Source organism: Ipomoea triloba, chromosome 10, assembly GCF_003576645.1.
Source record: "Ipomoea triloba cultivar NCNSP0323 chromosome 10, ASM357664v1".
Classification (NCBI taxonomy): Eukaryota; Viridiplantae; Streptophyta; class Magnoliopsida; order Solanales; family Convolvulaceae; genus Ipomoea; species Ipomoea triloba.
The window spans coordinates 9627898-9655659 of record NC_044925.1 but is presented as its reverse complement, the minus strand read 5'-3'; the positions used below and the strand labels follow the sequence as shown (position 1 = coordinate 9655659).

The window sequence follows — 27762 nt, the reverse complement described above, 5'->3', positions numbered from 1 at the left end:
TTATATATTTTTATATTTTAAAGAAAATAATAAAATTATATAATTATACATTTCTACCAATTTTCCACTCATTTTCGAAAAAATGAACCAAACACCCAAAGACAGTTTTCCAGAGTACATCCAAACACCCGAAAAATAACTCATTTTCCAGAAAACATTTTCCAGAAGTCATTTTCCTGCTTTCCAAACGCACCTTAAGTTGAAAATGACAAAAATACCCTTAACAATGTTAGGTTTTTACACGTTTTAAACATATGAGTGACCGGCACGATAAATTTTCACACTAAAATGATAGTCGAGAATAAAAATTGATACTAAAACACTAGTCGTGAGATCAAAATTAGTAGAAATTAAACATGTAGACCAAAATTGTCATTTTGATAATAGTCGTGGAGCCAAAATTGGATATTTGCTCTTATAACAATACTACAGTGTAATTTTAATTATATTACAAATTTATTTGACGATATACATTCTATTTTTCAGTTTTATTTTTCAAATACACTAATTTCATTATAGCAACACTAAAATATCATTTTAATTGTACTACAATTTCATTCAGCAACCATGTTCCACAACACTGTGGACCACTGTATAACAATTGCCATCCATCACCATTAATTCAATTTAAAAAAAATCATAAGAAAACGGAATAAATCAAAATATAATTTTCACTTTGATTAAGTATTTCAGTTTAGTAAACGATTAACTCGGTTTAAAATGAAGCGAATGACCACCCCTATGAATAAATAAACTACAATTTCCAAATATGAATAAACGTCAAAATTATATGAGCATAGTAGTAGACTGAATTTCCACTTTGAAATATTGACATTGACAGGAAGCAAATGTACATTCTTGTTTCTACTACTTGTATGATATGGGACCGGATCTGGACACTGCAAACCTTGGTAAAGGACTTGGACCTGTGCTTGATGATGTTGAGCCTTCCATAAACTTGACTTTGCGAGTGGCACTGGCACTATAATCCAACGGCCCAGAGCGCCTCGTATTCCGAGCTTTATTTTCAGTGTCGTATAGCTGATTTTGGTTATGGCTTGATGATGCCTTGAAATAGCCGGAATCATTAAGAGTTGAATGTGGAGTAGACTCTTCACGGGGCCCCGGCTGCCTCATTGCCGGAGATGTGTGCGCAAGTATAGCAGGCGAATGCCGGGGAGATGTGTTGAGCAATGCAAGTTGCACGTGCACAGGAGAGGAATTTGAGTAGTATTGGGTGTATATGGAGCGGAGAATTGCGAAAGGAAGATGGGCTTCTAGCGAGCTTCTTGGCAGGTATGGAGAGATCTCACAAAATTGGTCCAGGAATATAAGCTTTGCTACAATATGAGATCTGAGTGCAAGAGCAAAACAATACATAAGTAAACAGATAGAAAACACATAATACTGGCTGCCCAAACTACTCATTTACTAAACACAAAATTTTCCAGTTTTCCAGGACACACAATTTGTTAACTAACTTATCAGGAAATCTAATCTTTTGGTTTATGCCTTTGAAAATCAACTAATCCTTCAGAATTTGGTTCAACCTCAAAGATCAACTTACTAATTCACACTCCTTACTCATCATATAATTAATTCCTTAGTAATATATACAATTTAAATAACTTCCCATTATGTGACATCTAAGTATAATGAATGAAGTATAAGTTTTACCTGTTATGTTCATTCCAATAATCCAGGATAATTCCAGCAGAGAATTTGACAAACAGTTGCATTGTGGACTTAATGCTTGCCTCCACCGAAGAACGGTTCTGTGTCTCAGGATCTAATGCCTCATCAACATGGCCATTTGAAAAAGACTGCTTCTGTTGATTTTCTCTTTCAAGTCTCACGAATTCACTTCCTGCAATAACAGCAGAAATACACCTGCCCAAGAAAACCAAGTCACAAAATACTCATTTTTCCTATTTTGTCTCTCCAATTTTTCATTTTTCCAGCTACTAACCAAGGTTACACTAGAAACAATGCCAACCTCCTAGGCAGGGTGACACTAGTATGCTTATTGTTTCTCCTCTCCCCGCCAGTCCTGAGGATAAATTGAAAAGCAAGCCCTGGCTGACTTAACTATGCTTTGAACACAATCCACATAAGATCAACCACATGGACTTTCCCAATCTCATTCTACCAAGTGCTAAATTTGTGCCCTTGAGCTAATGCGTATTTAGGGACAATGGTCAAATAAGCCTTCAAACTTTTTAGGAAAATGCAACTACAATCCCAAACTTTAAAAAAAAAAAAAAAGTTTCAAGTAGACACCTGAACAAGAGAAAAAAGTGCACTTATCCCATTTTTACCTGTAATCATCCAATCATTGCTTATGTGGATGCCAACTCATACTTACTTTAATTTTTTTTTGCTGATGTGAGGCAATAACTAGAAGTTTGTCCTCTCTTGTTCTTTAACTGCCATGGTTAATTCAAAAAATTATCTTACATTGTTCTTTATCTAGGAGTTTCTTTGTCTTTCACTTGAATGAATTTGGCTGAAAAGGAAGAAGCCATCTTTGTCCTTTCAATTCTTTTATTAGCTATCACAATTAGCCAAGTGTGACGCCATGGCTTCAAGAAACTACCCCACATGTGGCATCAAGTCAGCAAAAAAATTTAAAATAAATACAATTGAATAATGTATTCCCGGTTCAACTAAAAGCCTAAGCAGATAGTTGGACTGCACATTTATGTTTATATATTATATTATATGCTCAACAAATACGAGTCGGCATCCACTTAAGTGATGATTGGGCAATTCCAGGAAAAAATTCTTACCAAGGGGTCAATTGCTCTTTTTCCCTGAGTTTAGGCATCTATTTGATTTTTTTTTATTTATTTTTTTTAATTTGAAAGCTTAATTGCATATTCTTAAAAAGTTCAAGGGCTTACCCTTATCCCTAGTTTGTAATAAGAATTATTGCCACTTTTGGTCCCTTAATATTATCCATATCCCACATTTGATCCCCAACTATTAATCTTGACACATTTGGTGTACAAACATGCTTTTTTTGCCACATTTGATTCTACCAACTAAATGCCTAGCAATTACCAACCAGAAAAATTAATTTTCTCTCATCTAGGAAAGTTTCAAAAGGAAAAGCTATCAGTCCAAGATACACACGACCATTACTAAAAAATCCCAAAATTTAAGATGTAGAAAACCTAGCCCTTTTCTCCTACCACCCTAGCTACACTGAAAAATCAAAGGCAGCTTCACATTTCATTCAATTTTGGGATTTTTAGTAACAGTAATGTGTATTTAGACTTGGAAGGATGACGTTGCCTTTAAAGCTTTCCAGATCAAAGAAAAATTAACTTTTCCAACAGGTGACTGCCGAACATTTGGTTGGCAGGACCAAATGTGGCAAGAAAGGTATACTTGTGCACCAAATGTGAGAAGAGTAATAGTTAGGGAACAAATGTGGGAAAAGGACCAAAAGTGGCAATAACTCTTTGTAATAACTTTAATCCAATCAAGTTTTGGTATACTATCTCCTATCATCTAATTAGAGCACCCATAGTCCATAGACCTACATTGAATATATCCAACAATCTCAATTCTCTTAATTTGTTCTTAGCAACTGCACCTTTTGCAAAAAACAAAACAAAAAAACAAAACAGAACAAAACAAAACAAAACAAAACAAACAAAAAAAACCAAAACACCAAAAAACAAAAACAAAAACAAAAAACAAAAAGTGTAAAGCAAAGAAAAGAGCATTCACTCATGCAAAATATGTCAAAAAAAGAGATCATGAAGCAACATATATTTAGATAAATATATGCATATGAAGAAAAGAGCTGCTTTTGAATTAACCTTGCCAAGCAGTGAATATTGTTGTTGAAACCTCCAGTATCAACATTGAAAGCTGTAGTACTCCAGATATTTGAAGTCATGAATGTGGCAAATAGATATGGCAACAAGCTCCATGAACCGTCACTTGCACCCCCAACCTCTTCAAAAATTGATCTGACCCACTCTGAGTCATGGTCATCAGCTAGAGTCACACTGTTTATCACCCTTCTCAACCTTCTAATTTCCTTCTTCTCAGGAATTTCCTCAGGTAAATGCTTAGCAACCCCTGTTAGTAAAGAATGTATTAGAGGAGCACCGTCCTGCAGTACAGCTCCAGCAGCTTCTGCTAGAAGACAATCAAAAGCAATAGCTTGTCCTGCCTGTACACAGAACCCAACCATGGTGTCCATATCAACAATCTGCTTGATATTTGTGTCTCTATCTATCCGGTCACCAGAATGCATGCTTCCTGCAACTGCCTCCAAAATCTCGCGGTTGGCACGTAGTGATGTGTCAATGCAGTTCAGCAGTGCAGCTGTGTGTTCTTTCATCATTCTGTCAAACCTGTCAACTCCATAACCGCCAAAAATCCGAACGAATGCTTTTAATTCCCTAAGATCAGTGACTGACTCAGCAAAATATCCCCCAACAGGCCTTGAGCTCTTGAAGCATCTATGGAGTGGTGCAAAAAGGATACCAGCACCAGACACATCATTAACAATGTTTTCGATGTACCAGTTGCATACAGCTTCAGTTGCAGATCCTGTGTACTGCTCTGCAGCTTTCTCAAACAAATGTAGAGATGAAACTGGACCACAGAATGTCTCCCTCAGTAAAATTTCACGGATGCCCTGTGTCAGGTCCATGCTAACATGTTGTTCAGCTAGATGGACTATAGCTGTATGTCTGCGAATAAGTGATTCTAATACAGAAGGGCGTTGTAGATCATTATCACTTTTAAGAACAGCTAGCAGTCTCCTTCTAAAGTTCACAAGTATACATTCTCTCATGTACTGCAATATAATAAGTTTTATTAGCATCAAGCATGATGCAACAAATTATTTGATCTCCAAATTATATGCTAATGGACCTAGAGACAACATCTTCAGAAACGTATACAGTATATTGCCTCATAATATAAAAAGTAAAAATTACACAGAAATACCCATATCAGATATATTCCTAGCCCTTAACTTCACCAGAAAAGATAGCTATTTTGGGTAATTTATTGTAGAACCATTTTTCCATAGAGTGAGGTTAAAATCAGAATACGGTGTTAGTAAGCATTGGAGTATTGCTCATCTCTAACCAGTAACCACTACCCAAAAGAAGACTCCTGCACCAATGTCCTCAAGAACAAGTGCAGTACTATTATAGCAGCCATTAACAAAAAAGCATAGGCTTCTACTTTTGTTATAAGAATTAAGACATACATTTAATAAAAAATCTTATTCCTCATTACCATTAAGTGAAATACAGAATAAAAAATATTATTTAAAAAAAAAAACAAAAAACAAAAAAAACAAACAAACAAACAAACAATTTTCCCTCAATACAGCCATGCAAGGAAGATCAGATTGAAGCATCACCAACCTATTACATAGAAAGCCTAATTTCTTTTCAAGAAAAATCAAAGGTTGGGAGATTAATCAAACGGCAATGGTGTCGAAAAGAGGCTTGGACTCATTGGACAAGGTCATGTGATGTAGAGAAAGAAGACCGGAAGCAACAATGAGGGCAGCAAGAGATAGGAAGAGATGTGGGCAACAGGAATGGAAAGATGAAGGGGAGACAAGGGAAAATTATCTACTCCTAAAGAGCACTTTTCAATAAATACTGTTAGGTGACTTAGGTCCAGCTTTTGGATTTTCTGAGTACTAATAGGCACAAAAATAAGTTGTGCCAACCAAGTACTATTAGAGGCATGGACATTGTCTGTGCACTAATACTGCACATTGGCACGTCAAGCTTTGGTGCAAGTGAAAATTAACGCAGTGCAGTAGTAGCAAAACTTGAAATATGACAAGTAATTATATATGTAATATAATTTTCCTCCAGAAATCTGAAAGAAAGGAAAGATAATTAACTTACTGCAAACTCAGGATATTAAGAATACCGTAACCCTGGAGAGCTACACTTTGACGAACTAAAAACACAATTTACTAATGTATATAATGCAGGTAATTCCTACAAATTTTGAAAATTAACTTTCCTATATATTATAAGTCTAAAAGAGAACTAGATTTAGGTGAGAGAACCTCCAACAGAAAAGAAAATTGGAATTAACAAGAAAGCATTGCAGGCTATCAAAAACAGCATTTGCTAAGAAATAAGAACAATCAAGCCCCAAACTTTGTCTGTATACAAGCATTTTGTAGAGGAAATGATGTCTCTTACCTCCCTCAGAACAAAGACATGGTTTAGGACACAGATAGGCTCCATATCATTTAAGACTGAGCAAAGATTTGTTAGCCTCTGCATAGCAGCTTCTAACCTGTTATTAGCAGATTTGTAAATGAATGAGAATATTAGATTTTTAAGAAAAATAAAAAGCAGGGAGGGGTAAGGAGATTCATTTGGGGTAAAAAAATCTCTTACATCTTAATAGAATTATTGTTTTCTGGGTAGCTCTCATAGCCCGGCAAATGAAAACCAGACATTGTTTTAGGGGATTTTACAGAAGGAGTAGATATTCTTGAAGTCAAATTCATGAGATGTGCAGCCTGCTCTGGCACAAGCTGAAATGGCATTTGAAATTAAGGCAAGCGTAGTAAACAAACTTTACTGTTTCCCTATACAAACAGGACAAAGGACCAACCTGCATCTCGAGAGAGCCAAAACCACCCTCAGAGTCAAGAATATTGATTAGCCCTTCCAATCCTCCCATGATGGATTCAATAAGGGACTCAACATAGAGAACAGCATCACGGCCAATTTTAGTTACCTGTACCCAACAGAGTGTACTATTATTGCAGCAACTCCTTTTTACCTTGTTGAGAGACTAAGAGAGAACTGAAAGTACTTTCTATATTATATTTAGAACATCAGATTACAATACAATATATAGGCAAAGGAAGGGCATTGGAAAGACACATAATAAAGACATAATAAAGGAGAAGTCTGCCCAAGAAACTATTCCTCTCCTCAAGACCTTAATGAGGCAGCAGGAGAGACTGCTCAAGGAGATAATTTCAACACTCCCCCTCAAGCTGGAGCATATAAATCAAATGCTCCTAGCTTGCTACAAATGAAGTCAATCCTAGGTCCACGAAGAGATTTAGTGAGGATGTCGGCAAGTTGATCATTTGACCCAACAAATGTGGTGACAATGTCTCTAGATGTAACCTTCTCTCGAATAAAGTGGCAATCAACCTCAATATGTTTGGTTCTTTCGTGGTAGACAGGATTGGATGCAATGTGAAGAGCTGCTTGATTATCACAAATTAACTTCATAGGACTGAGCTTACAAAAATTCAGTTTTGTGAGGAGTTGCTTCACCCAAATTAGTTCACAAGTCCCTAGTGCCATTGCTCGGTATTCTGCTTCTGCACTTGATCGTGCAACCACATCTTGTTTCTTGCCTTTCCAAGAAATCAAATTACCTCCAAAGAGTATACAATATCCAGATGTTGATCTCCTATCCCAAGGACATCCTGCCCAACCCGCGTCTATGTAACCAACAATATCTGTTTGTCCGTGATCTTTGTAGAGCAAACCTGTACCTGGAGATCTTTTCACATATCTTAAAATTCTGATAGCAGCATCCCAATGATTTTGACATGGCTCTTGTAAAAACTGACTAAGGACACTAACAGCAAAGGAAATATTCGGACGAGTGATAGTCAAGTATAAAAGCTTGCCAACTAATCTCCGATATCTGCTTGGATTGGATAAAGGCTCCCCCTGTCCTGGAAGAAGTTTGACATTTGGATCCATGGGTGTGTCAACTGGCTTGCTATTTGTCATACTTGTTTCTTCAAGGATATCTAAAGCATATTTCCTTTGTGACATGTAGATACCTTGTATGGATTGAGCAACTTCAATACCAAGAAAATACTTATAATTTTCCAAGATCCTTTGTCTCAAAATGTTGAAACAGATGTTTCTTCAGTTCATTTATTCCAGCCATATCATCCCCGGTGATAACAATGTCATCAACATAAACTACTAAATATATGCTTTTTCCAAGTAGATGTCTATAGAAGACAGAGTGGTCAGCTTTGCTTTGAATCATGCCAAATTGTTGGATCACATCACTAAATCTTCCAAACCAGGCACGTGGAGATTGCTTCAGTCCATAGAGAGAGTGTTTGAGGCGACAAACAAGATTAGTCCCAGTCCTAGCCACAAAACCAGGAGGTTGCTCCATATATACTTCTTTCAAGTCCCCATGTAAGAAGGCATTTTTGATATCCAACTGATACAAGGTCCAGTGACGATTGGCTGCCATCGAGAGGAAGAGGCGAATGGATGTGATCTTAGCAACTGGTGAAAAAGTATCTGTGTAGTCAATGCCAAAAACTTGTGTGTACCCTTTAGCCACTAGTTGAGCTTTAAGCCTATCAACTTGTCCATCTGGACCAACCTTCACATTATACACCCATCTACAACCAACCACAGTTTTCCCAGGAGGCAACGGAACTAACTCCCAAGTCCCAGATGTGTGTAGTGCTTCCATTTCATCAATCATTGCTTGCTTCCACCCTGGATGAGTTAATGCTTCTTTGACACTTTTTGGAATAGACACAGTAGATAAGCTGCTAATGAAGGCACAATATGACGGAGACAATCGTTTTTGTGTGAGGAAGTTATAAATAGGATAAGGGTTTCGAGTGGATCGTTTACCTATTCGACTGGCAATGGGAGAGTTTGTGGTATCTTGGACCGTGTCAGTAGGCAACGCTGGTATGGGACATGAATCAACCAAACATCCATCCTCTTGAGAACCTTGACGATTGCGCCGCTGGTAGGTATACAGAAATGGTGAACTATGTCTTTCTTGAATGGTTGGCATTGGTGTAGTTATTTCAGGAACATTGGGAGACACAGGCTCTGAGAAAGTAGGAACAGGGAGAATTTCTGTGGCTTCAAATGGTTCCCCCAGGAAGTCAGATTCATTAATTGAAGTAGAAGGAAAGAAAGGGGTACTTTCAAAAAATGTGACATCAAAGGAGGTATAGAAACGGTGTGTTTTAGGACAGTAACACCTAAAACCTTTTTGGAGGCGAGAGTACCCAATGAACACACATTTTATTGCCTTGGCATCAAGTTTGTCTCGTCCTGGGGAGGAATCATGGACGAAGCAAGTACACCCAAAAACCCGTAATGGAAGCTTGTAGAGAGGTTCCTGTGGGAGTAAAAGATTAAGAGGAATTTTCCCTTGCAACACAGAAGAAGGCATTCGATTTATGAGATAGCAAGAATGAAGTATAGCATCCCTCCAAAATTTCTTAGGAACCTTATGGTGAATGAGCAATGTGCGGGCTGTGTCAACAAGATGACGAATTTTCCGTTCAGCAACACCATTTTACTGAGGGGTTCTAACACAAGAAGATTCATGAAGTATTCCATGTGAGGCAAAGAAAGAAGTGAAAGAGTCAGAAAAATATTCTTTGGCATTATCACTGCGTAGGACTTTGAGAGAAACCCCAAATTGATTCATGATTTCATTGTAGAATTTTTGAAATACATCAAACAGTTCAAAACGATTTTTCATTAGAAAGACCCAGCTACACCGAGAAAAATCATCAATGAAGACAACAAAATATACGAATCCCAAGGTGCTTGGAACACGACATGGTTCCCAAACGTCAGAGTGAATTAAAGAGAATGGTGTATTGGCTCTCCTATTCACTCTACTAGGATATGAGGACCTTGAGTGTTTCCCAAGTTGACATGACTCACATTCTATTTCTTTCAAGTTGGACAAACTAGGAACAAGTTGTTTTAATTTATTGATATTGGGATGCCCTAGTCAACAATGGTTGAGAAGAGGTGAAAGAGAAGCTACGCAAGCTGTGTTGGCATTGGTGGAACCTAGAAGATGGTAGAGTCCTCGTGATTCATGCCCCGTACCAATCGTCACCCTCGTCTGCCGGTCCTGAATAACCACAGAATCAGGAAAAAAGGTAACCAAACAATTAAGAGAGTGAGTAAGCCGATGGATTGAAATCAAGTTGAAAGGACAACCGGGAATGTAAAGAACATGGTCCAAGGAGAAGGAATGGATAGTGACTTTTCCAATTCCTTTAGCTTTTCCCTTTGATCCATCACCAAAGGTAACAGATGGGAGAGAATCTGAGAAATCAATTTGGGAGAAAAAGGAGGGATTACCAGATATGTGATCGGTGGCTCCCGAGTCCAAGACCCAAATAGAGTTTGATTGTGAAGCAAGAGCAGTATGGGAGATGTCAGGAGAAATGGTTGTCTTGGCAGCCTTTAATTGCAAGAATTCTGCATACTCAGCCTTTGAGATAACTTGTGTATTTAGGTCCTCAGTGTTTGCGTTCCCAGACTGAGCTATATTAACCATAGTTGGTTTCCCATGAAGTTTCCAGCAAACATCGCGAGTGTGCCCTTGTTTGTTACAGAAATCACAAAAACGGGTAGAATTTCGTCCTCCTCGGCCACCTCGAGTGCTGCCTCGACCTCTTCCTCTATTGTAACCACGATGACTTTGAGTAGTAAAAGCAGAATGATCAACAATGGTTGATGATGATGTATGTCCTTTATAAACAGAGGAGACTTGAAGAAGTCTTTTGAACATTTCCTTGGTGCTTGGGACTGTTCTATCACCGAGTATACTATTTCGGACTTGTTCAAATTCTGGTTCAAGCTTGGCAAGTGTAAGAACGACGAAGAACTTGTCGCGTTGAGTGAGTTGCTCTTCGGGTGATCCTCCAATAGGCATGAGTTTATTAAATTCAGCCATGAGTCCTTGGATTTTTCCCAGAAATTTTTCCATGGACATTTCTGACTTCTTGATATTTAATATCTCACTGACAACGAAATAAAAACGGGAGATGTCATTCGTATAAAGAGATTGAGCTTGTTTCCATACAGAAAAACAAGTCTTGAATGGTCTAAACATCGGAATCAGATCCGGAGCAAGGGACTGCCATAATAAACTGCACAGTTGGGCATCAACTCTCTCCCAAATACTCTTTTCATGCTGAATTTCTTCTGCTGTGGTAGTGAGGTGATCAACCACTCCTTGACCCATAAACCATAGTTCCACGGCTAATGCCCAATCTTGATAATTTTGGGACCCAATAAGCTTTTCATTAGTGATAGTTAGACTCCCAGAGAGATTTGGAACATAGACTTTAGGTTGAACTGGGAGAAGAGTATTCTGGACACTGTTAATAATTTCTTCATTTTCCATAGTGATCAGAAAAATGTGAGAAAATCAGGGTAGGGTCGCAGCAAGGAGAGGAGACGATCTGGAAATTTTGGCCGGAAAAGGTCGCCGGAGGAAGTGTCACGCCCCGGCGCGTGGCGTCGGAGGGCTGCCGGAGTGGTGGCGCGTGCGGAGGTTTCTGAGGATCGGAAAAAGTTGGCCAAGGTCGCCGGAGGTTTCTTCAAAGGTTTGCTGCACCAGATTGTCAAAGGAGCTTAAAGGAAAAAGTTTTTCTTGAAGGAGAGGACTGATGAACACTGTTCTGTTCATCAGTTGGGGGTTGGAGAAATTTTCAGGCCCCAAAAAGGTGGCTCTGATACCATGTTGAGAGACTAAGAGAGAACTGAAAGTACTTTCTATATTATATTTAGAACATCAAATTACAATACAATATATAGGCAAAGGAAGGGCATTGGAAAGACACATAATAAAGACATAATAAAGGAGAAGTCTGCCCAAGAAACTATTCCTCTCCTCAAGACCTTAATGAGGCAGCAGGAGAGACTGCTCAAGGAGATAATTTCAACATACCTCAAAAATTAGAAAACAGACTGAATTTCACAAATAAAGCATTGAGTATAAGATCAACTGTTTAAAATACAAAGCAATGCCAAGAAAATGATCACATTTAAACATCAGCTCCATACTTTTAAGCCCATTTCCACCCTACTCACAAGTCACAAAACATCCTATATCTTCTTATGTAGCCAATATTTGAACCCTACAAAGCCTCAACCACAACTCAAAGAGGACATAAGATTGATTGATACAAGAAAGGAGTTGAGGAATAGAAATGGGCATGATACAATTGTTGTTTTCTCTTAGGGGGGGGGGGGGGACTGCTCTTACTCTGTCCTCTCAGCCAAAATTTTATTTCCATCAAGTTATATGTATTTAATAGTTAGTAAACATTGAAAACAGACAAACTTCATCAAGTATTTAAAATGTAATTAAACTTGGAAAAACATTAGGGTCAAACAAGGATGAAACATCTAAAGTTAGTCAAAATCTAAACCGTCATAATACCATGAGTCTATCACTAAGAATTGAAAAGCAAACGTGGAACCAACTTAATCTAAAGGTTAACTTTATTGTCAATTGAGTCAAGTTTTTTTTTCTTCATTTTTACAAAATGATCAAAATCATCCTTGGCCTAAAAATTGTTAATGAAATGTGAATAAATAAATTAAAAGAAACATGGTAAGTTGAGAGTCCATATGATGAAAAATGAGATATAACTATATAATTATTTTTAAGTATTTATACTGCTGTATGTTTAATGCCATCATACCTCCTCAGGTACAATTGAAGAAGCACATTCAGGAAAGCTACTAGCAACACCAAGCCATGCACAACAATGTTGTGGACGACCTTCTGGCCCAAACATGGTGTTACGGAAAACCTGTATTTCTGTTCAGGTTTAGAATCAAAGTAGAAAACATGGATATAGTAGTCTTGGAAAGTGCAAAGTTCCATACCGTTGTAAGATGCTGATGATAGAAGTATAGCTTCTTCAGACTCCCATGCCTAGATAACTGAGCTTCAAGTTCATCAACACACCTGCCTTAACACAGACAGACGCTATTTGATATGAGTATTGCTAACAATGCAGAAATCCATCAAACAAACACTTCAGAATTAAGTAAAAAAAAATGGGTCATGAAGTGAAAAACATCTATGTCATGAATTTATTACGGAGTAATATATTTATAGTGACAAGAGAATTAACCTCCTATTTACTTCAGGTTTGGTGACTAAGTTCTGGATATTATTTAGTATCAGAAATTCCAAAAGTTGCTTGCAGTAAAAAGATGGAGAGGATAAAGATGAAGTGCAAGTTGTGCAAAATGTAACATCTGATGCACTACAGCATGCACTGATGTAATCTCCCATACCATTTCTTACCAAGACAATGTTTTTTGTCCTAAGTGCATACTATTGATCACAGATGTAATATCCCATCTCATATCGGTTAACTAATTTTCCAAATATGGGATACAGGGTGTGAGTCTAGAGTGAGAGAGGATGAAAGTCAGTAGGTTGGCAGGACCGCCTGCCTGGATCAAGTGAAAATATCTTTAGGGATAACATATGAGAAACATTTAAAGAATGTGCCATGTGGACTAAGTGTCTTGCCATACACAGCAAGAACGATCTCTTGAACCAACTAGGGCCACCTGTCACTTGGTATTCTGGATTTGAATATAAAGAGGACATCAGGACTTTATAACACTGACTCTAATTTCATTTTTGAAGTCAAGTGAGTATTGTGTCCTCGTAGAAGTAAGAGCAAATCAACCTTGTCATTCTAGATTCATACTTGGTTTCATGTCAAACATAACTTTACAGCTTTACCTGACGCTCACTTATCTAGCACAACATGATTATTGATTAATAGTTTAATACAACCAAATGTCGCTTTTGATAAGTTGGGTGGTTTAATTAGAAGCACCCAGAAAAAGTACGAAAGGTGCAAACCTATATATTCATTCTCAGAAATAAATGAAATTGTTAAGTTTTAATATATTATGTTCATCAAGCGAGAAAAAATCACCTGGACCAGTTGTATGCAGCATTTCCTTCAGATAACAGTCCTTCCTTTCCAGTAGAAACAGTAGCCTTTTCCAAATGCCGAATATTTATAGAAGACCGAGCAGAAGTAACAACCATCAATATTGATAGCCAATCTTTGCGTAAATCCTGATTATATTAAGCAAGTTCATTTTTAGAACCTAATGTAACATAATGAGATCAACAGCAACAAGTTTATGAAAACAGTATAACAAGATTGACAACCAAAAAAGTTATGCCACCTGCCTACTTGGGGGTATAATGGAAGAGAATCTGTATCTTTTCATTCATATTTACATAAGAACATCAAAGAATAAGGGTCAGACAATGCTGAAAAGAAGGATACAACAAAGAGGCCCTAAATGCAGTTGATACCATAAATAAGAGAAGTGCCAAGTTACTTTTTTTCAGAAGAGGGGCAACACTTGGTCTAGTGAATTACAAATACAGATATGACAGCTTTAAAATGAATGCCAAATATTAGATACAGTAACCTCACACAGTCCTTTATTAAAGGTGAGTATGGGCCCAAAGAGACTGATTAATTGGTATTGTTATGGAATCTATATATATTAGGAAGCCTGGAGATTTAGGGTTTTGAGTAGGTAGTCATATGGAAACTTGTTTCCTTATTCTCTTTTCCATGAGACAACTTATTACTTATTAAGACAGTATATACAGAAATCTTTTCTTTACTTTCATAACATGGTACCTGAGCCTTTACAATAATATTTTTTTTTTCGCTCCATTGTCATCACCGCAGACCTAGGGAGGAGCTCCGGTGTCTGGCGTACTTGTTTGGAAATTTTGAAAACATTCTGACCAGCGTGTGAGCCTCACGCGCCGCCACCCTCCACTACCACTCTCCGCTCCTCCGGCGATCGGAAAACATTTTGGTCCACTACTCCTGGGTGACCTAATTCCCTTTGCATCGGATCTGGACTTGGTTTGGACCATTGTGTTGTCATTGATTTTTTGGTCACCTGAGTCCGTTTGCCTTGGATATGGACTTGGTTTGGACCATTGCATTGTCACCCTGATTTTTTGCTCCACGGTCACTTTTTCTCGTACACATTCAGGCTTGAATTTTGTGTACTTTGTGATCTTTTTTTTCTAGAAATGGCTGAAAATAAGGCAGATGCATATGCCAAGTCGGTCTTGATCTCTGCTGATGAGTTTGCTAAGTTGGAGTCCATTGCTTGTCTTGGTGTTGTCACCCCTTTTTGATGCTCATTGTCGTTTGGGGCATGCTTCGCTTGCGTTGGTAAAGAAATTGGTCCTCCTTTTTCAGAGTTTGTCTTCTTTACCTTGTGTGTCCAAGCTTGTTCAGTCCACTTTGTGTTCACCCGATGTTTGTTCATGGTATTGGTGGCATCCAAGCTTCCGTTTCAGGGGGAGTGTCCAATGTCCAATCCCAAGTTTGTTCGGTCCACTTTGAGTTCACCCGACTGTCCGCAGTATTGGTGGCGTCTACATGTGATTTGAGTTAGTTATTTAGTTATTTTTGGGTTATCAGTTATTTGTGTAACAAATTGGGCATGATTAAAATCTATGCTCCAACTTGAGGGGAAGTGTAATGGAATCTATGAGTAATATGGAATCTATATATATTAGGCAGCCTAGAGATTTAGGGTTTTGAGTAGATAGTCATATGGAAACTTGTTTCCTTATTAGAAGTCGTCTAGCGTGTATTTATAGGGCTGTGTATTCTCTTTTCCATGAGACAACTTATTAAGACAGCAAATTTAGAAATCTTCTCTTTACTTTCATAACAGGTATCAATAAATTAAGAGGAAATATCAGTTCAGAAGCTCCTTACAGATAAATCACATGTGATGGCGTAAACATTTTCACCCTGTGGCTTTGGTATGCTTTCTAGCTGTTGAACAATCTTCTGGAAAAGTCCCTTCAAGGTTGCTTCAAGGTCAAGAGCAACCATCCCAGGCGTTCCCAACAGAAATCGTATTCTACCAGCACAGGATGACAGGTACGATAAGGCATAGCCTCGGATTGCTGTTAGAAATAATTGTTTGATATTTAGTAGACCAAAAAAGAGAGATTAGCAAATAATCAAAGCAGCACAACTAACAAAAATAATATTATCACACAGCTCTGAATGGTGATAGCATGTGTACTTTAAATAACATTAGCACTACTAGTAAAACATGTTAGAGGGTCAAATTTTCTAATATAATGATATGTGCATCAAAGATCTACTGTTAAACCTAACATCCATTTGTTGAAATTACTTGCTATTTTGGTTTGGTGTAACTTGAAACAATGGTTATCCTTCTAAGAAGATTTATAATCCTCAAGCTTAACAATCAGCTTGAAGTAATATTACAGCAAAGTTTATTTACCTTCTTTTGTACAAGAGTGTACTTTTTATGCATTCCAAGATGTATTTGACTTCTAGAGTCTAGAGTACCAACTCAAATGGAATCTTCGGCTAAAATTTGCGTCTTAATCTCTAATCCTAGTCAAACTAGTGACACGTGCCAAGGAAACATTACATAAGGTAAAACATCTCAGCCCAATATGAATCTAATCCTCCTACAAAGGAAAGAAGCAATCTACTTATTGCAGCAAAATTAAATAGTAAATGATTATATAAGTAATTATCATTTACTCCTTATTTATTTACCTACCAAAGTAGTAAAAGGATATGTGTCCACTAATAATAATATCTAAAATACTTTATTAGATTCTGTAATGGATTGTATGATTGATAACATAATAATTCAACAAAATCTTTTGGTTTACTCCCCATCATTTGAGTTGTTTATAGTTACTTCACTGCCCCTCACCATTTCAAGGATTCTAATGCCTCCATATTTTAGTTCTTTCCTTGAAAAATCTCCAGTTACATTAATCAGCACTTTACATGTAAATTAATAGAATACAAAAAAAGAGCCCAGAGAGAGGTGTTTAAAAGTATGTGTATCAAATCTAAACAGCAGATGGCTCCAAGATTCTTCAGACTCTTATATACATCTAGTTAAGTCTGCAATACTGACCAGCAATATACTTCCTCACTAGACAACAAAGGCGGTCCATTCCATCCAATAGGAAACCAATCGTTGGATCACTTGAATCCTGTTCCCACAAATGCAAAAATTCATGTAGAGTCATAAACCAGTGTAGAGACAGCATCATTGACTTCAGTGTGAACAATGACTGAAAGAAAGAAAGCTTCTTACAATTTCTACTGCAACCATTCGAGCAGTTTTTGATTTTGATGATGCTACTCCTACATGTTGGAAGTACCAAAGTACCTCACTTTGAGCAAAAGCCAATGCTGAAAATACCATCTGTAGGAACATCAAATTACTGTAGGAACCAATATCTCGGCTTTGGCTACAAAAACTTATAGCACTGGAAAGCAGGTAACTTTGCAAGCAAATGTTAGTAGAAAGGCTCATTTTAGATACTCTAGACTCAAAAGATTGAGAGGAAAAACAAAATTAAATAAATAAATAATAAAGTGTGCTTTACTTCTCAACATAAATAATATAGAGGGTTGTGCCTTTGATGTTTAAAATATTAAGAAGTCAAGCAACTCCAAACATTAGTGGCTCCAAAAGGTCATACCCTTTTATACTGCAAAGTGCAAAATTGAAAAGTACCTGAATATTAGGAGCCAATAAGCTAGGCTGATCTGTAAAAAAGAGAACCATTCTTCCAATCTCTTGTTTTAAAAATATCCTCCTTTCACGGTGTATGATATCACAAGAATATAACGCTTGATCATGCACTTCACTGCAATAATCATAGAACATAACTGCATTGGTGCCCTGAACATTGAGAAACAACATAGAATATTCTAGATGGGACTATGGTAACTGTATGTACAATCTGTAAATAATAGTCTTGCAAAAATATTAACCAGAAAAAAATAGGAAACTAATGATTTTCAAGAAAAGAGCAAGGTTAGCTGAGAATCATCAACCAAAGAATGTACATTAAGCCTATCAGGACTAACAAGCAGGAGCTGCCGTTTTCATTTGATCCATTACAGTAATAAAATGTAAGGGCAGTAAACAGCTAGTACCCATACTAGCTATCTCAGCACTCTCGTCTCTCATCAGTGAAACAGCCGCAGAGCAGAAGCAACAACCAAAAAGGTTTTCACACTTCACTGGAAGAAATTTACAATTTTAATTGGATACACAAATTAGATGAGCAGCAGCCCACATTTAGGGATTAGAAACTACAATGACATTTAACTCGGATACCCGTTAGGCCTAGGGCGGTTAGCGAACAGAGCTTTCGACAAACTACTTGTGTTCGAGCTCGGTAAGCGTTCGTTTATGTTCGTTTGTTAAGGTAAACGAACATAAACGAACAAAATTTTGAGCTCGGTTAATAAACGAACAGAGTATGAACAGTGGTAAGCTCGTTTGCTAAGTGTTCGCGAACAAGCTCGTTTGTGTTCGTTTAGTAGTGTTCATGAACAAGCTCGTTTGTGTTCGTTTAGTAGTGTTCAGAATTAATAAATAATAATTATATATTGTATATTAAGCTTTTGGGACAACGGATGTAGAATTTAAATATCTTATGATTTATGTTTTTATGTTTTGGCATGTAATGTGAACAGACAAATTATATGTGGACTTAGATTTTTATTTTGATATTAGATGCTACGAGTGGATTTATTCAATTATTTGTATTAGTTTTGTAGTTGTGTTACATTGTTTGTTTGATTATTGTTCGTGAACGTAGATTATTTCTCGTTCACGAACAAATTGCGTTCATGAACATGTACAGGTGTTTGGTTATTAAGTGTTCACGAACGTGTTTGTGAACGTGTATGCTAATGTTAACGAACAAGTTCGCGAACGTGTTCGTTAATGTTCGCGAACACGTTCGTGAACGTGTTCATTAACGTTAACGAGCACGTTCGTGAACGTGTTCACGAACATTAACAAACACTAACAAACGCTTAACAAACGAACACGAACAGGATTTTCAAAAACCTTAACAAACGAACACGAACACGAACACTCCAAAATCCTTAACAAACGAACACGAACAACCTCCTTTCGTTTATGTTCGGTTCGTTAACAGCCCTAGTTAGGCCGTTAATACTCATTACTCTCTTTGTAATTACGAAACTTTCATGAAGAGTAACGAGTTTTTAAAGTACTACCTGTTTATATGGATTCAGCCAAAGGAAAAACTTGATGCATATTACTAGTCAACTAAGTAGTAGAGAAGAGCCTTTCACTATCAGAAGGCCAAGCTTCATGCCAGTACCTTATCATTTTCTCAACCTGCTTGGCAACACTATACTCCAGATCTGCTTCTTTTTGTTTTGTGCGCCCAGACTTTGCCATCTTCTTTGACTCCAGTATCCGAGGCAAAACATATAACTGATAGTCTTCATGCAATAGTATATACTGAAAATAACATATAAAAGTAATAACGTAAGCAGAGATGAAGATTGTGCTCCTCATAGCTGACATACTAGAACTCACCTCGTCTCTGAACAAGGGAAGGACTAAATTCTCCTTTAGTACGACCTGTTGGGATCCCAAAGAAAGTTGGGAAAATTAAAGCATTAGTTGCATAAGGGAACTAGGACAAATTCCATTTTAACAATGAATACTGCGTTTGACAATGGCATAAAAGATCTGTAATATATAACTTAAACTGTCAAATATAATTGCATTTTTACAAAGCTAACCTTGTCCCAACATATAGTGCTTAAATTAACTAAAGTACTGGTAGCATAAAGAAGGTTTCAAAGCACAAAATTTCAAAATTAAGCTTATAACGTTTTGAAATTAAGAGAGCATGGTTTGAAACTTCCTTACAAATAAGAAAGCAAAAACAAAGGACCTCAGAGCCATCAATGTTCACAAACTTTGAGCTAGTTTCAAGCAACTATCAACAAAGTACCTCGCCCTTATTATATTGAGCATCTTGTCTACCAAATACAAGCCACAACCATACAGAAAATGTCAACATGGTCATCATTTCTCCACAGAAAATTATTATGGGGGACTTTATATTAAAATTTTGTGGGCAGATAATGAACTTGGGGTATCTTCTATCCAAGACAATCTTTGCATAATCTAAGCTTCAACTATTAGGCAAACTAAAGAAGAAAATTTGGAATTTACCGAAGCAATGTCAATGCTTGTGACCCTGAGAAGCTCATCAGGACAAACAAGATAACCAAATAATACCCATTCACGATAAGAAGTAACATTTGCAAGATCTTGGGCTCTCTGCAGAAAGGACAAAGAAAGTTTACAAATTCAGCATGCATTGTGTAATAAAGATAGAGAAACAAGAAGATATTAATAAAACAGAGTTGTTATAAACTAAGATTGGACTAGGGTCACTCAATTGGGTTATAATGCACATGAACCACACTAAAAGATTGAATCCAACCAACTCTTAACACTCCCCCCTCGAGTGGACCACTGGACCATTTTGAATCTAACCAGTTGACCACTTGAAATTGGACTGGACCCTCCCCCTAAAAAGAAAGCTCTGGACACCACCAAAGTGGACCGAACAAATGGGCTTACAAAAGTTTGGACGCCACCAATACCCATAACCGGGTGAACACAAAGTGGACCGAACAGGATTTGATACCATGTTAAATTTGAAAGATCCAAAGGCCTGGCGGGTGGAGAATAACAACCACCCGTCAGTTAGGTGGAAGCAGAGATGAAGAATTAAGGGATGAGAAAATATATATTGTACGAAAGTGAATAAAAGGTTTATAAATCTGTGTTAGAAAGGGGAATACACAGCCCTATAAATACATGTTAGAAGACTTCTAATAATGAAATAAGTTTCCTTATGACTACCTACTCAAAACCCTAAACTCCAGGTTGCCTAATATATATAGATTCCATATTACTTATATTCCATAACAAGAGCAATTTTCCATAACAAGAGTAATAGAATGGTATTTTTGAGAAGCAACTAAAATGAGTAGTTACCATTGGATGTGCAGAATTTGTAAGTATGTCGGGATATCGAGGATGGAATGGACTTAAAAAGCCCTCATTCCGCAGCTTCCTTGTATCGGTAGATAAGAATATAATGGGACCAACCGCCTCTAATACCTGATATAAAGAATAGATCTCAGCAAGAATTCACAATCTTGATTGATGATTCTGGTGGATGAGTGATATGGTTGAAACTACACCACAATAAAATATACCCACATTTGTAATTGTTTACAAGAAAATTGTAGACAATATTTTCTATAAGCACATATGTAGATTGTGTTTGATATCATTTATTCAAGGAGGCATTTTGTATTATTAATGCAAGAAATGACCTTTGCCAAGCAAAGTGACTAACTATAGGTTTGCCTATCACATGTAGCAGTACTACAAAACAGTGAAACACTACTGTGAATTTGATAAAAACAAAGACCAATAGCAAAAGCTGCAATAATGATACAATTGATTGACCAAATTTCACCAAAAGGTGTTCTTGTCAGAACTCATAAACAAATTAAAATCTCACAGAGTTAATTTGCACTTGGTATATAAATTCTAATAAGAAAAGAAAATGACTTTACATACATTAGTGAAGTATTAAAAAAAATCCTGACATCATATTATAGTGAAATTAGAAGAGAGAAACTTGACCTCTCCAATGCGAGGACTGACAAAATTGAGATCTTCATGCAGACCCTTCAAGGGTGGATCATAGGAATCAACAAATTGAATTAACCTGTTATTAGAGAGAGAGAGAATGTGTCAAGTACAAACATCTCAAATTAGAAAGTGTTGTTGCAAGCTTGAATCTAAGAAATTAAAATAAATAAATAAATAAATAATCATCCCAGACAATGCCCCACTACTAACATAATTGTTTAATGTAGATAGCAGGAAAACTTAGAGATGAGACCCAAAGAGGCTCAGTGCACTTCAGTTGTGCAAAGTATAATCGAAGTCATAAAGAATATTATAGGATGACCCAAATCATCAAGAAACTCAAAACGTTAAAGAGGGGAAATCCCATCGGTAATCTGTTTTCACTAGTGGAATGATGCAAACTACTTTATAATTTATATTCCCCTCCCCATCCCCCATGCATCCCCCCCCCCCTCCCCCCCATAAAAAAGGACTGAAAATTCTATGTCATTTCAGTACTAAACTGGTAACGGTTAACCAATTATTTTGTTATTTGAAGCACCAAAAATGCTTCATGCAAATCATGTAATCTTATACTCAATGCCTTATATCTGTAAACCTATAAATAAACAACCAAATTCAATTAATTCAAATACATAAAATACACCCTTAAAAAACATAGCAAACAAATGAAACCAGAGTTTCTGAGTACAAAATTCAAGGAATCTCAAGTCTGATTGGCATATTTTCTAGTCAATGTTTTTCAGTAGTTAATTCTAAAATTCGAGTTTTATGTTAGGGAGAGTTTAGGCATTGCAACCTACAAGAGATGCTCTTTTTCTTTTCATATTTTAAGAAAGCATAAATAATAAGAGCCCCATTAGCTGTAAAAGGATTGCCCACAATGCCAACAAAAAATAATGTTCAAAAGCTTTATAGAACTAGTCTAGAAAGATGAAAGGTACATGTAGCCTCACCGATGATAAAAATCACAGTCTCTGTCATTTCTTGATATGGCATGCAAAAGATTATATGTTTGCAGCATCATTTTCCTTGGAATCTGTAGTTAGAGACAAAAATAACTGAGCGAATAATGTTCGCAGGGAACATAGAAGACTGTCAATGAGTGCTCACATGCTGACCATCATGTCATGGGTTCAAGTATGGAAGACTGGAAACAACCTCACTAAAAACATAGGTAAGGTTGTATACAGCTTTCTTACTAAAACCATGCTTGATGCAGAGCTTTCTGCTGGGTCTGGACATTTTGTTAGGTAACCCAGCTGCTTGTGCAAAAAGTAACAGGAATGGAAAATGAATAGATTTTTTAGCCAAAGAAAATTTGCAGAAAAAATGACAAGAAAGACACTAAACCCAGACTTGCCTTCTCGGAAAACAGATTGACACGAACAAATGCACAGATGAGGTCCATAAATGCATGCAGTATAAGAGAGTTCTGATGGGGCTGCAAGGAGTGAATATACATTTAGGTCAATTATACAAGTTTGGAAGACAGCTTGAAAATAATATAACGATACTCTTCTCCAAAATACAGAATACTAACTACATGATTACAAGTTATAATTACAAACTTATTTGGTTTTTCAATTTCTTTGGAGATCAAAAACTGCAATCACCACTCACCAACAAGGTAATCACTGTACTGCTCAGGTCCAATATAAGCCTCAAAGCATGTTCCCGAAAAGCCATCAGGTCAAGAAGCAACTATTCAAGAAAAGCAAGCGATTTAGAACACAAAGACGCTCTTTTTGCATAAAACTCAACAAAACAAACAAATAAATAAATAAATAAATAAAACATTTACATTCAGCACTTAATTTATTAAAAAAAATTGTACAATACTAACTAAAGGCATTCCTTCCTTTTCATGAAATCACAAAAGCACTTAAGCAGCACTGAGTGCACAAACATTAAATAAATATTTTATTCTAACCCTTTCATTAAGCCTCATTTTCTTCATCTTAGAAAAAACTCGAGATATATAATGTTTAATGCTCATAGAAACTCTCAATCTCTCATCTGTGAAATCCTTTAGCTGATAAAACAATTGTAAGAAGCTTTTTTCCACTTGAAGCAAAATTTCAGTTTATGTAGGCACTCCAGGTTGTACTCACACCCCCCCCCCTCCCAAGTTATTCTTGTATCAGAGTATATACAGTCAATTCCACGTCTGGGATTACTAGGTAGGCGGTTGCACTTTTTACATTGTTTGCTTTAGAAACCTCTATTCACACCATGGTGGAAACCTTTTATTCATAAACAAATACGAAAACAAAGAGCACCCCAATTTGTGCACAAATAGCACAAAAACTATACAACAGAGCACTCAAATGACGAACTTATAAAGTTCATACAGTCATCATTTCCATTAAGAGACCTTTCTCTACACCAAAAAGCCAGGGTTTTCAACCATGTATTTTAATCTATGTGCAGGGAAACAAGTTCCTTAAAAAGTAAAAACAATGTGTTTTTCTTTCCTTTCAAAGTAACAACAGAATACACAAGGCTGCTTGCCCATAATCTCTTGCCATGTCATAGTAGAAGCAGTGTTGCAAAAATCCCGCCTAGGCGCCAATTAATCGCCGCCTAGGCGCTAGGCGCCGGTCGACTGCCTAGCGTATCACCTTAAATGGTGGCTGAGGCGGCTAGCCGGCTAGGCGACCGATTAGGCCGCTTAAGCGCCGCCTAGGCACTAACCGCCTAGACCTCCTAGGCGCCGACTAGAACTCCTAGGCACCGACTAGGCTGCCTAGTCGGCCGATTAGCTATTGCTCTTTTTTTTTCACTCAAAACAACATCGTTTTGAGCAAAATAACCCTAAATTGTGCAAACTCTAGATATTTTTTAGGTTAATATTTAATATTTTAGTATTAACTATTAAAGTATTATATAGTTTATAATTATTAGTCTTTAAATAATTAAAAATACCTAAATAAATTTTTTTTAAAAATAAAATAAAATAAATGCATGGCCGCCTAGGCGCCGATTAATCCCCGCCTAGGCGTCCTAGGCACTCCCTGATCGCCCGAGGAGCGCCTAGCGATTTTTTCAACCATGTGTAGAAGTATTATAGGTCAGACCATATTAATCAGCTTCAAATTCTAGTCTATAATTTGAGGAATATGTAAATAGAGATCAGAAATTTAGTATCTAAAAAATCACACTGAGTGGCAATGCTTGAAGCTAGAATCTATTAGCTCCTGTCCATTGAACTCTGTTTGAAGGATAACTGATATTATCACCTTATTCTTTTCATTCTATCGTTGCTGATCTTAACCATGAAAATATTTAAGGAACTACCTCATTTGAGTGCCAATCTTAAACTATGGAAGTTTTTTGACAATAGTCCCCATGGTTGTAAGATACTAGAAAATGGTTGCAGCACTATCACCTAAAAATATTAAATCATATAGTAACTAGTGACTTCCGCAAACGCACTTCTATAGAATGTGTAACAACACAGTATAAGATACTATATCTGGAAAATTATGTGTAATCAAAAACTGCTAGCTTGACTTTGATGAAATTGTAAGCCATGGTTGACTAAAACTGAAGTGTGAGAGTTCTCAAGTTTCGATAAATTGTATCATCCTAGATTCTATAATTATTTCCAATATGGCCAATAGGCATTGTGGAAGAGATGGCAAGATAGTATGACATAGAAAAATACACACGAAGGCAGAGAACAATAGATTTCTTGATAGTCATTAGTTTCTTACAGGATTTAAAAATGCATTCAGAAACTACAAGCATTTTCAGTTGCTTCATACATTGGCCAGTTTTTGCACATAAGACTTTCCTACCTTATAATTCTCAGTCAAAATTGAATGTGTCAACTTTGCAGCCAGAGTTCGTTCCGAGAAATTAGAAATGCTTACAACTTGTGAGGTCTTAAGGGAAATGGTGAATTTATAAATTTACAAACAGAAAATAAGTAAAAGTTTTCCTGACATCATAAACTATGTTTTCATTCAATAATTTGCTCATTATTAGCAATCATGCCCAGTTTATACAATCAAAGTTATTAGATTGACTCATTCACAATGTTCATCTCTTTAATACACTCTGTTATTTCACTCATCACAACCCATGAATATAGAAGAAAACACCATTTACATAATCCTGAAATTTGGAAGTACATCAATAAATGGTAAAAAGATAGATACACACAGCAAGACTGAGGACTTACCTGAATCCATGGTTCCAAACTTTGTAGATGAACTTCGGCACCATCATTCATAGCATCTAGAGCAATCTTGTCAACCTACACTAATATGCTCATTATTAGCAGCACTAAACACACCAGTCTAATTACAATCAGCAAAAGAAAAAACACTTATAAGAAAAGACAGATAAAAATCCCCAGGCTCTTACTCGTTCAAGCTGCAGCTTGCTGTGATGCTCAGGGAACTTTCTTGAGAGGAATATACATATCTTTGGGTGGTTTGGGAACACCCCAGACTTCCAAAATGCCTCAGAAAACACATGACCAATCACATCAGGATAATCCAAAATCTGATTTAATCTATACATTTTGGCCATCAGCCCCTCAGCTACTTGCGTGAGCTGGTATACCCACTGCATGTTAAGTCCTTTATGACTAGACCCACTAGAGCTATTGGCTGCTGTTCCATCAGTGCCAGCAGTCCTAGAGGCTTTATGGGCCGCTGTTGAGGCCACATCATGACCCAAATACTCTGTCCACCTGCCCGGACCTTCCCATTCCCTCGACCGGACACCAGTGGGCGAGGATGACAACACTTCATCAGCAGGAAAATGCTGCCGAGATTTTGCCATTCTAATCACTCGAATGCCAACAATCTACACTTATAAGTTCCGCCTCTGACCTCTGCATATTAAACAGAACCCTTTTCAGAGCTAAAATACTCATAATTCTCACAAAATTCTAAATTTATGAGACCCAACTCGCATGCTCCCCAGTAATTACTTCTTCAGAGCTTTCATGCAAGACAAGGGTTTTACCCTATATAAAACCACCGGAACTAACACAAAGTTACTAAACTTGCCAAGTTTCACAGCTTGCAGCTCCAAGGATTCTTGCACTAGCAAATTAAGCTGACACACTCAATTTAACTACACTTATAGCATGCACTACTAAATGCTCAATCAAATACAGATCAACACCAGCAAGAATTGAGACAGAGAGTACCAGAGAAATGAATGGAATTTTCAGCTGGACGTCAGAGGAGCTTGAAATGGGGCTTGGTCCAATTACTTCAAAACCCAGATCTGGGTAGAATATACTCAGAGCAGGAGAAAGTATAATGTAGGTATTTCTCTCTCACGCAAAGAGTGTGATGAGCGTGAGAGAGAGAGAGAGAGAGAGAATAGTACTCCGTATTTAGGATGGAAGATCAGTGGGAATATGATATGAGGGAGAAATTTGCAGCTTTTGTGTTTAAATTAGGACCAAAAGAAGAAGAGAAAGGGACCTTGTTTTGTTTCCTAAATTTTCTGTCACTGTATTTGCGCTTCCTTCATCTTTGTCTTGGATGGAATCGCGGAAGATAGCCTGCTTGCACGATCTACACTACTTTCTACTGTAAATTTATTGATGGAAAATGCTTCCAGAAAGCCCGAGCGATTTATTTTTTTTTCTATTTTCTATTTTTATGAACTTACCATAAATTAATTGAAATTTTTACCTAATAATTAAATAAAATAATGACATGTGTGAATACTATGTTATGATTTTTATTTAAAAAAAATGTAGCATTACTCTACATATTAATCAGCATGCTAATGAAACAATTAAACAAATTTCACTAACTCATTGTGCATTACACCTCTTTGTATAAACGATTATACAGCGTATTTGAAATCTACAATCTACAAATCTAATAATCTACAATAAAGTTAGGATCTTAACGGGAATTAAAAAAATGTCGATATAATTATTTATTGAAATTAATGATTCATATTATTTTGATTTTAGTATTTTTTTTAATGATTTTTTCTTTTTTACCTTCTATTATATTATTTTCTTCTATTAAATAACCTTGCATTTCGTTAGTATAAACTCCAGTAACGAAGTATTCCGTTAACTATTTATTATTCTTAACTTCTCATTGATTTCTATAAGAAATGTTTTACGTTCGAACCACATCCCAATCAAAGTTGACATAATTGTTAAACATATACTACTTTATTAAAAAAAATAAAAATAAATAAATAAATAAATAAACACTCAACAATAGATTACTGTAAAAGAACTTAAACAAAGTCAGGGGGAATAGAGTCATAATACAAAGTGTTAGCCTGAGAGTAGGTTGAGAAGCTAAAATGAGCTAAAACATTTAAAGAACGATCAACGAAAGTGATTGAACAAAAATTA

The 27762-nt window shown here is 36.7% G+C and overlaps 1 protein-coding gene across 3 annotated transcripts; it reads right to left on the bottom strand.

Moving 5' to 3' along the window:
* Positions 1 to 653: 653 nt before the first annotated feature.
* Positions 654 to 26981, bottom strand: LOC116032647 (protein NAP1). Of its 3 annotated transcripts, XM_031275316.1 has the most exons (24): positions 26578 to 26967; positions 25782 to 26256; positions 25597 to 25671; positions 23031 to 23111; positions 22771 to 22851; positions 22364 to 22446; positions 21399 to 21483; positions 20739 to 20864; positions 19905 to 20012; positions 19257 to 19301; positions 19036 to 19178; positions 17406 to 17538; positions 16980 to 17090; positions 16797 to 16875; positions 15599 to 15792; positions 13763 to 13908; positions 12687 to 12768; positions 12500 to 12610; positions 6628 to 6753; positions 6408 to 6547; positions 6207 to 6303; positions 3831 to 4822; positions 1678 to 1890; positions 654 to 1354 (listed from the first exon to the last, which is right to left on the bottom strand). In XM_031275316.1, exons 2-24 carry the CDS (start codon positions 26202 to 26204, stop codon positions 868 to 870), a joined length of 4161 nt encoding a protein of 1386 aa, XP_031131176.1. In that variant the 5' UTR covers positions 26205 to 26256; positions 26578 to 26967; the 3' UTR covers positions 654 to 867. The 3 variants fall into 3 exon arrangements, with proteins under 3 accessions (XP_031131176.1, XP_031131175.1, XP_031131174.1); XM_031275315.1 differs by having other exon boundaries at positions 19036 to 19301; positions 26861 to 26981; XM_031275314.1 differs by having other exon boundaries at positions 19036 to 19301; positions 26578 to 26968.
* Between the last annotated feature and the right edge of the window lie 781 nt (positions 26982 to 27762).

Coding starts and splice junctions, on each gene's coding strand:
- LOC116032647 (XM_031275315.1), bottom strand. CDS start 26,204: ATGGCAAAATCTCGGCAGCATTTTCCTGCTGATGAAGTGTTGTCATCC. Junction 22,852..23,030: donor GTACAGTGATTACCTTGTTG/GTGAGTGGTGAT, acceptor CACTCCTTGCAG/CCCCATCAGAACTCTCTTAT. Junction 15,793..16,796: donor AGTGAGGAAGTATATTGCTG/GTCAGTATTGCA, acceptor TATTTCTAACAG/CAATCCGAGGCTATGCCTTA.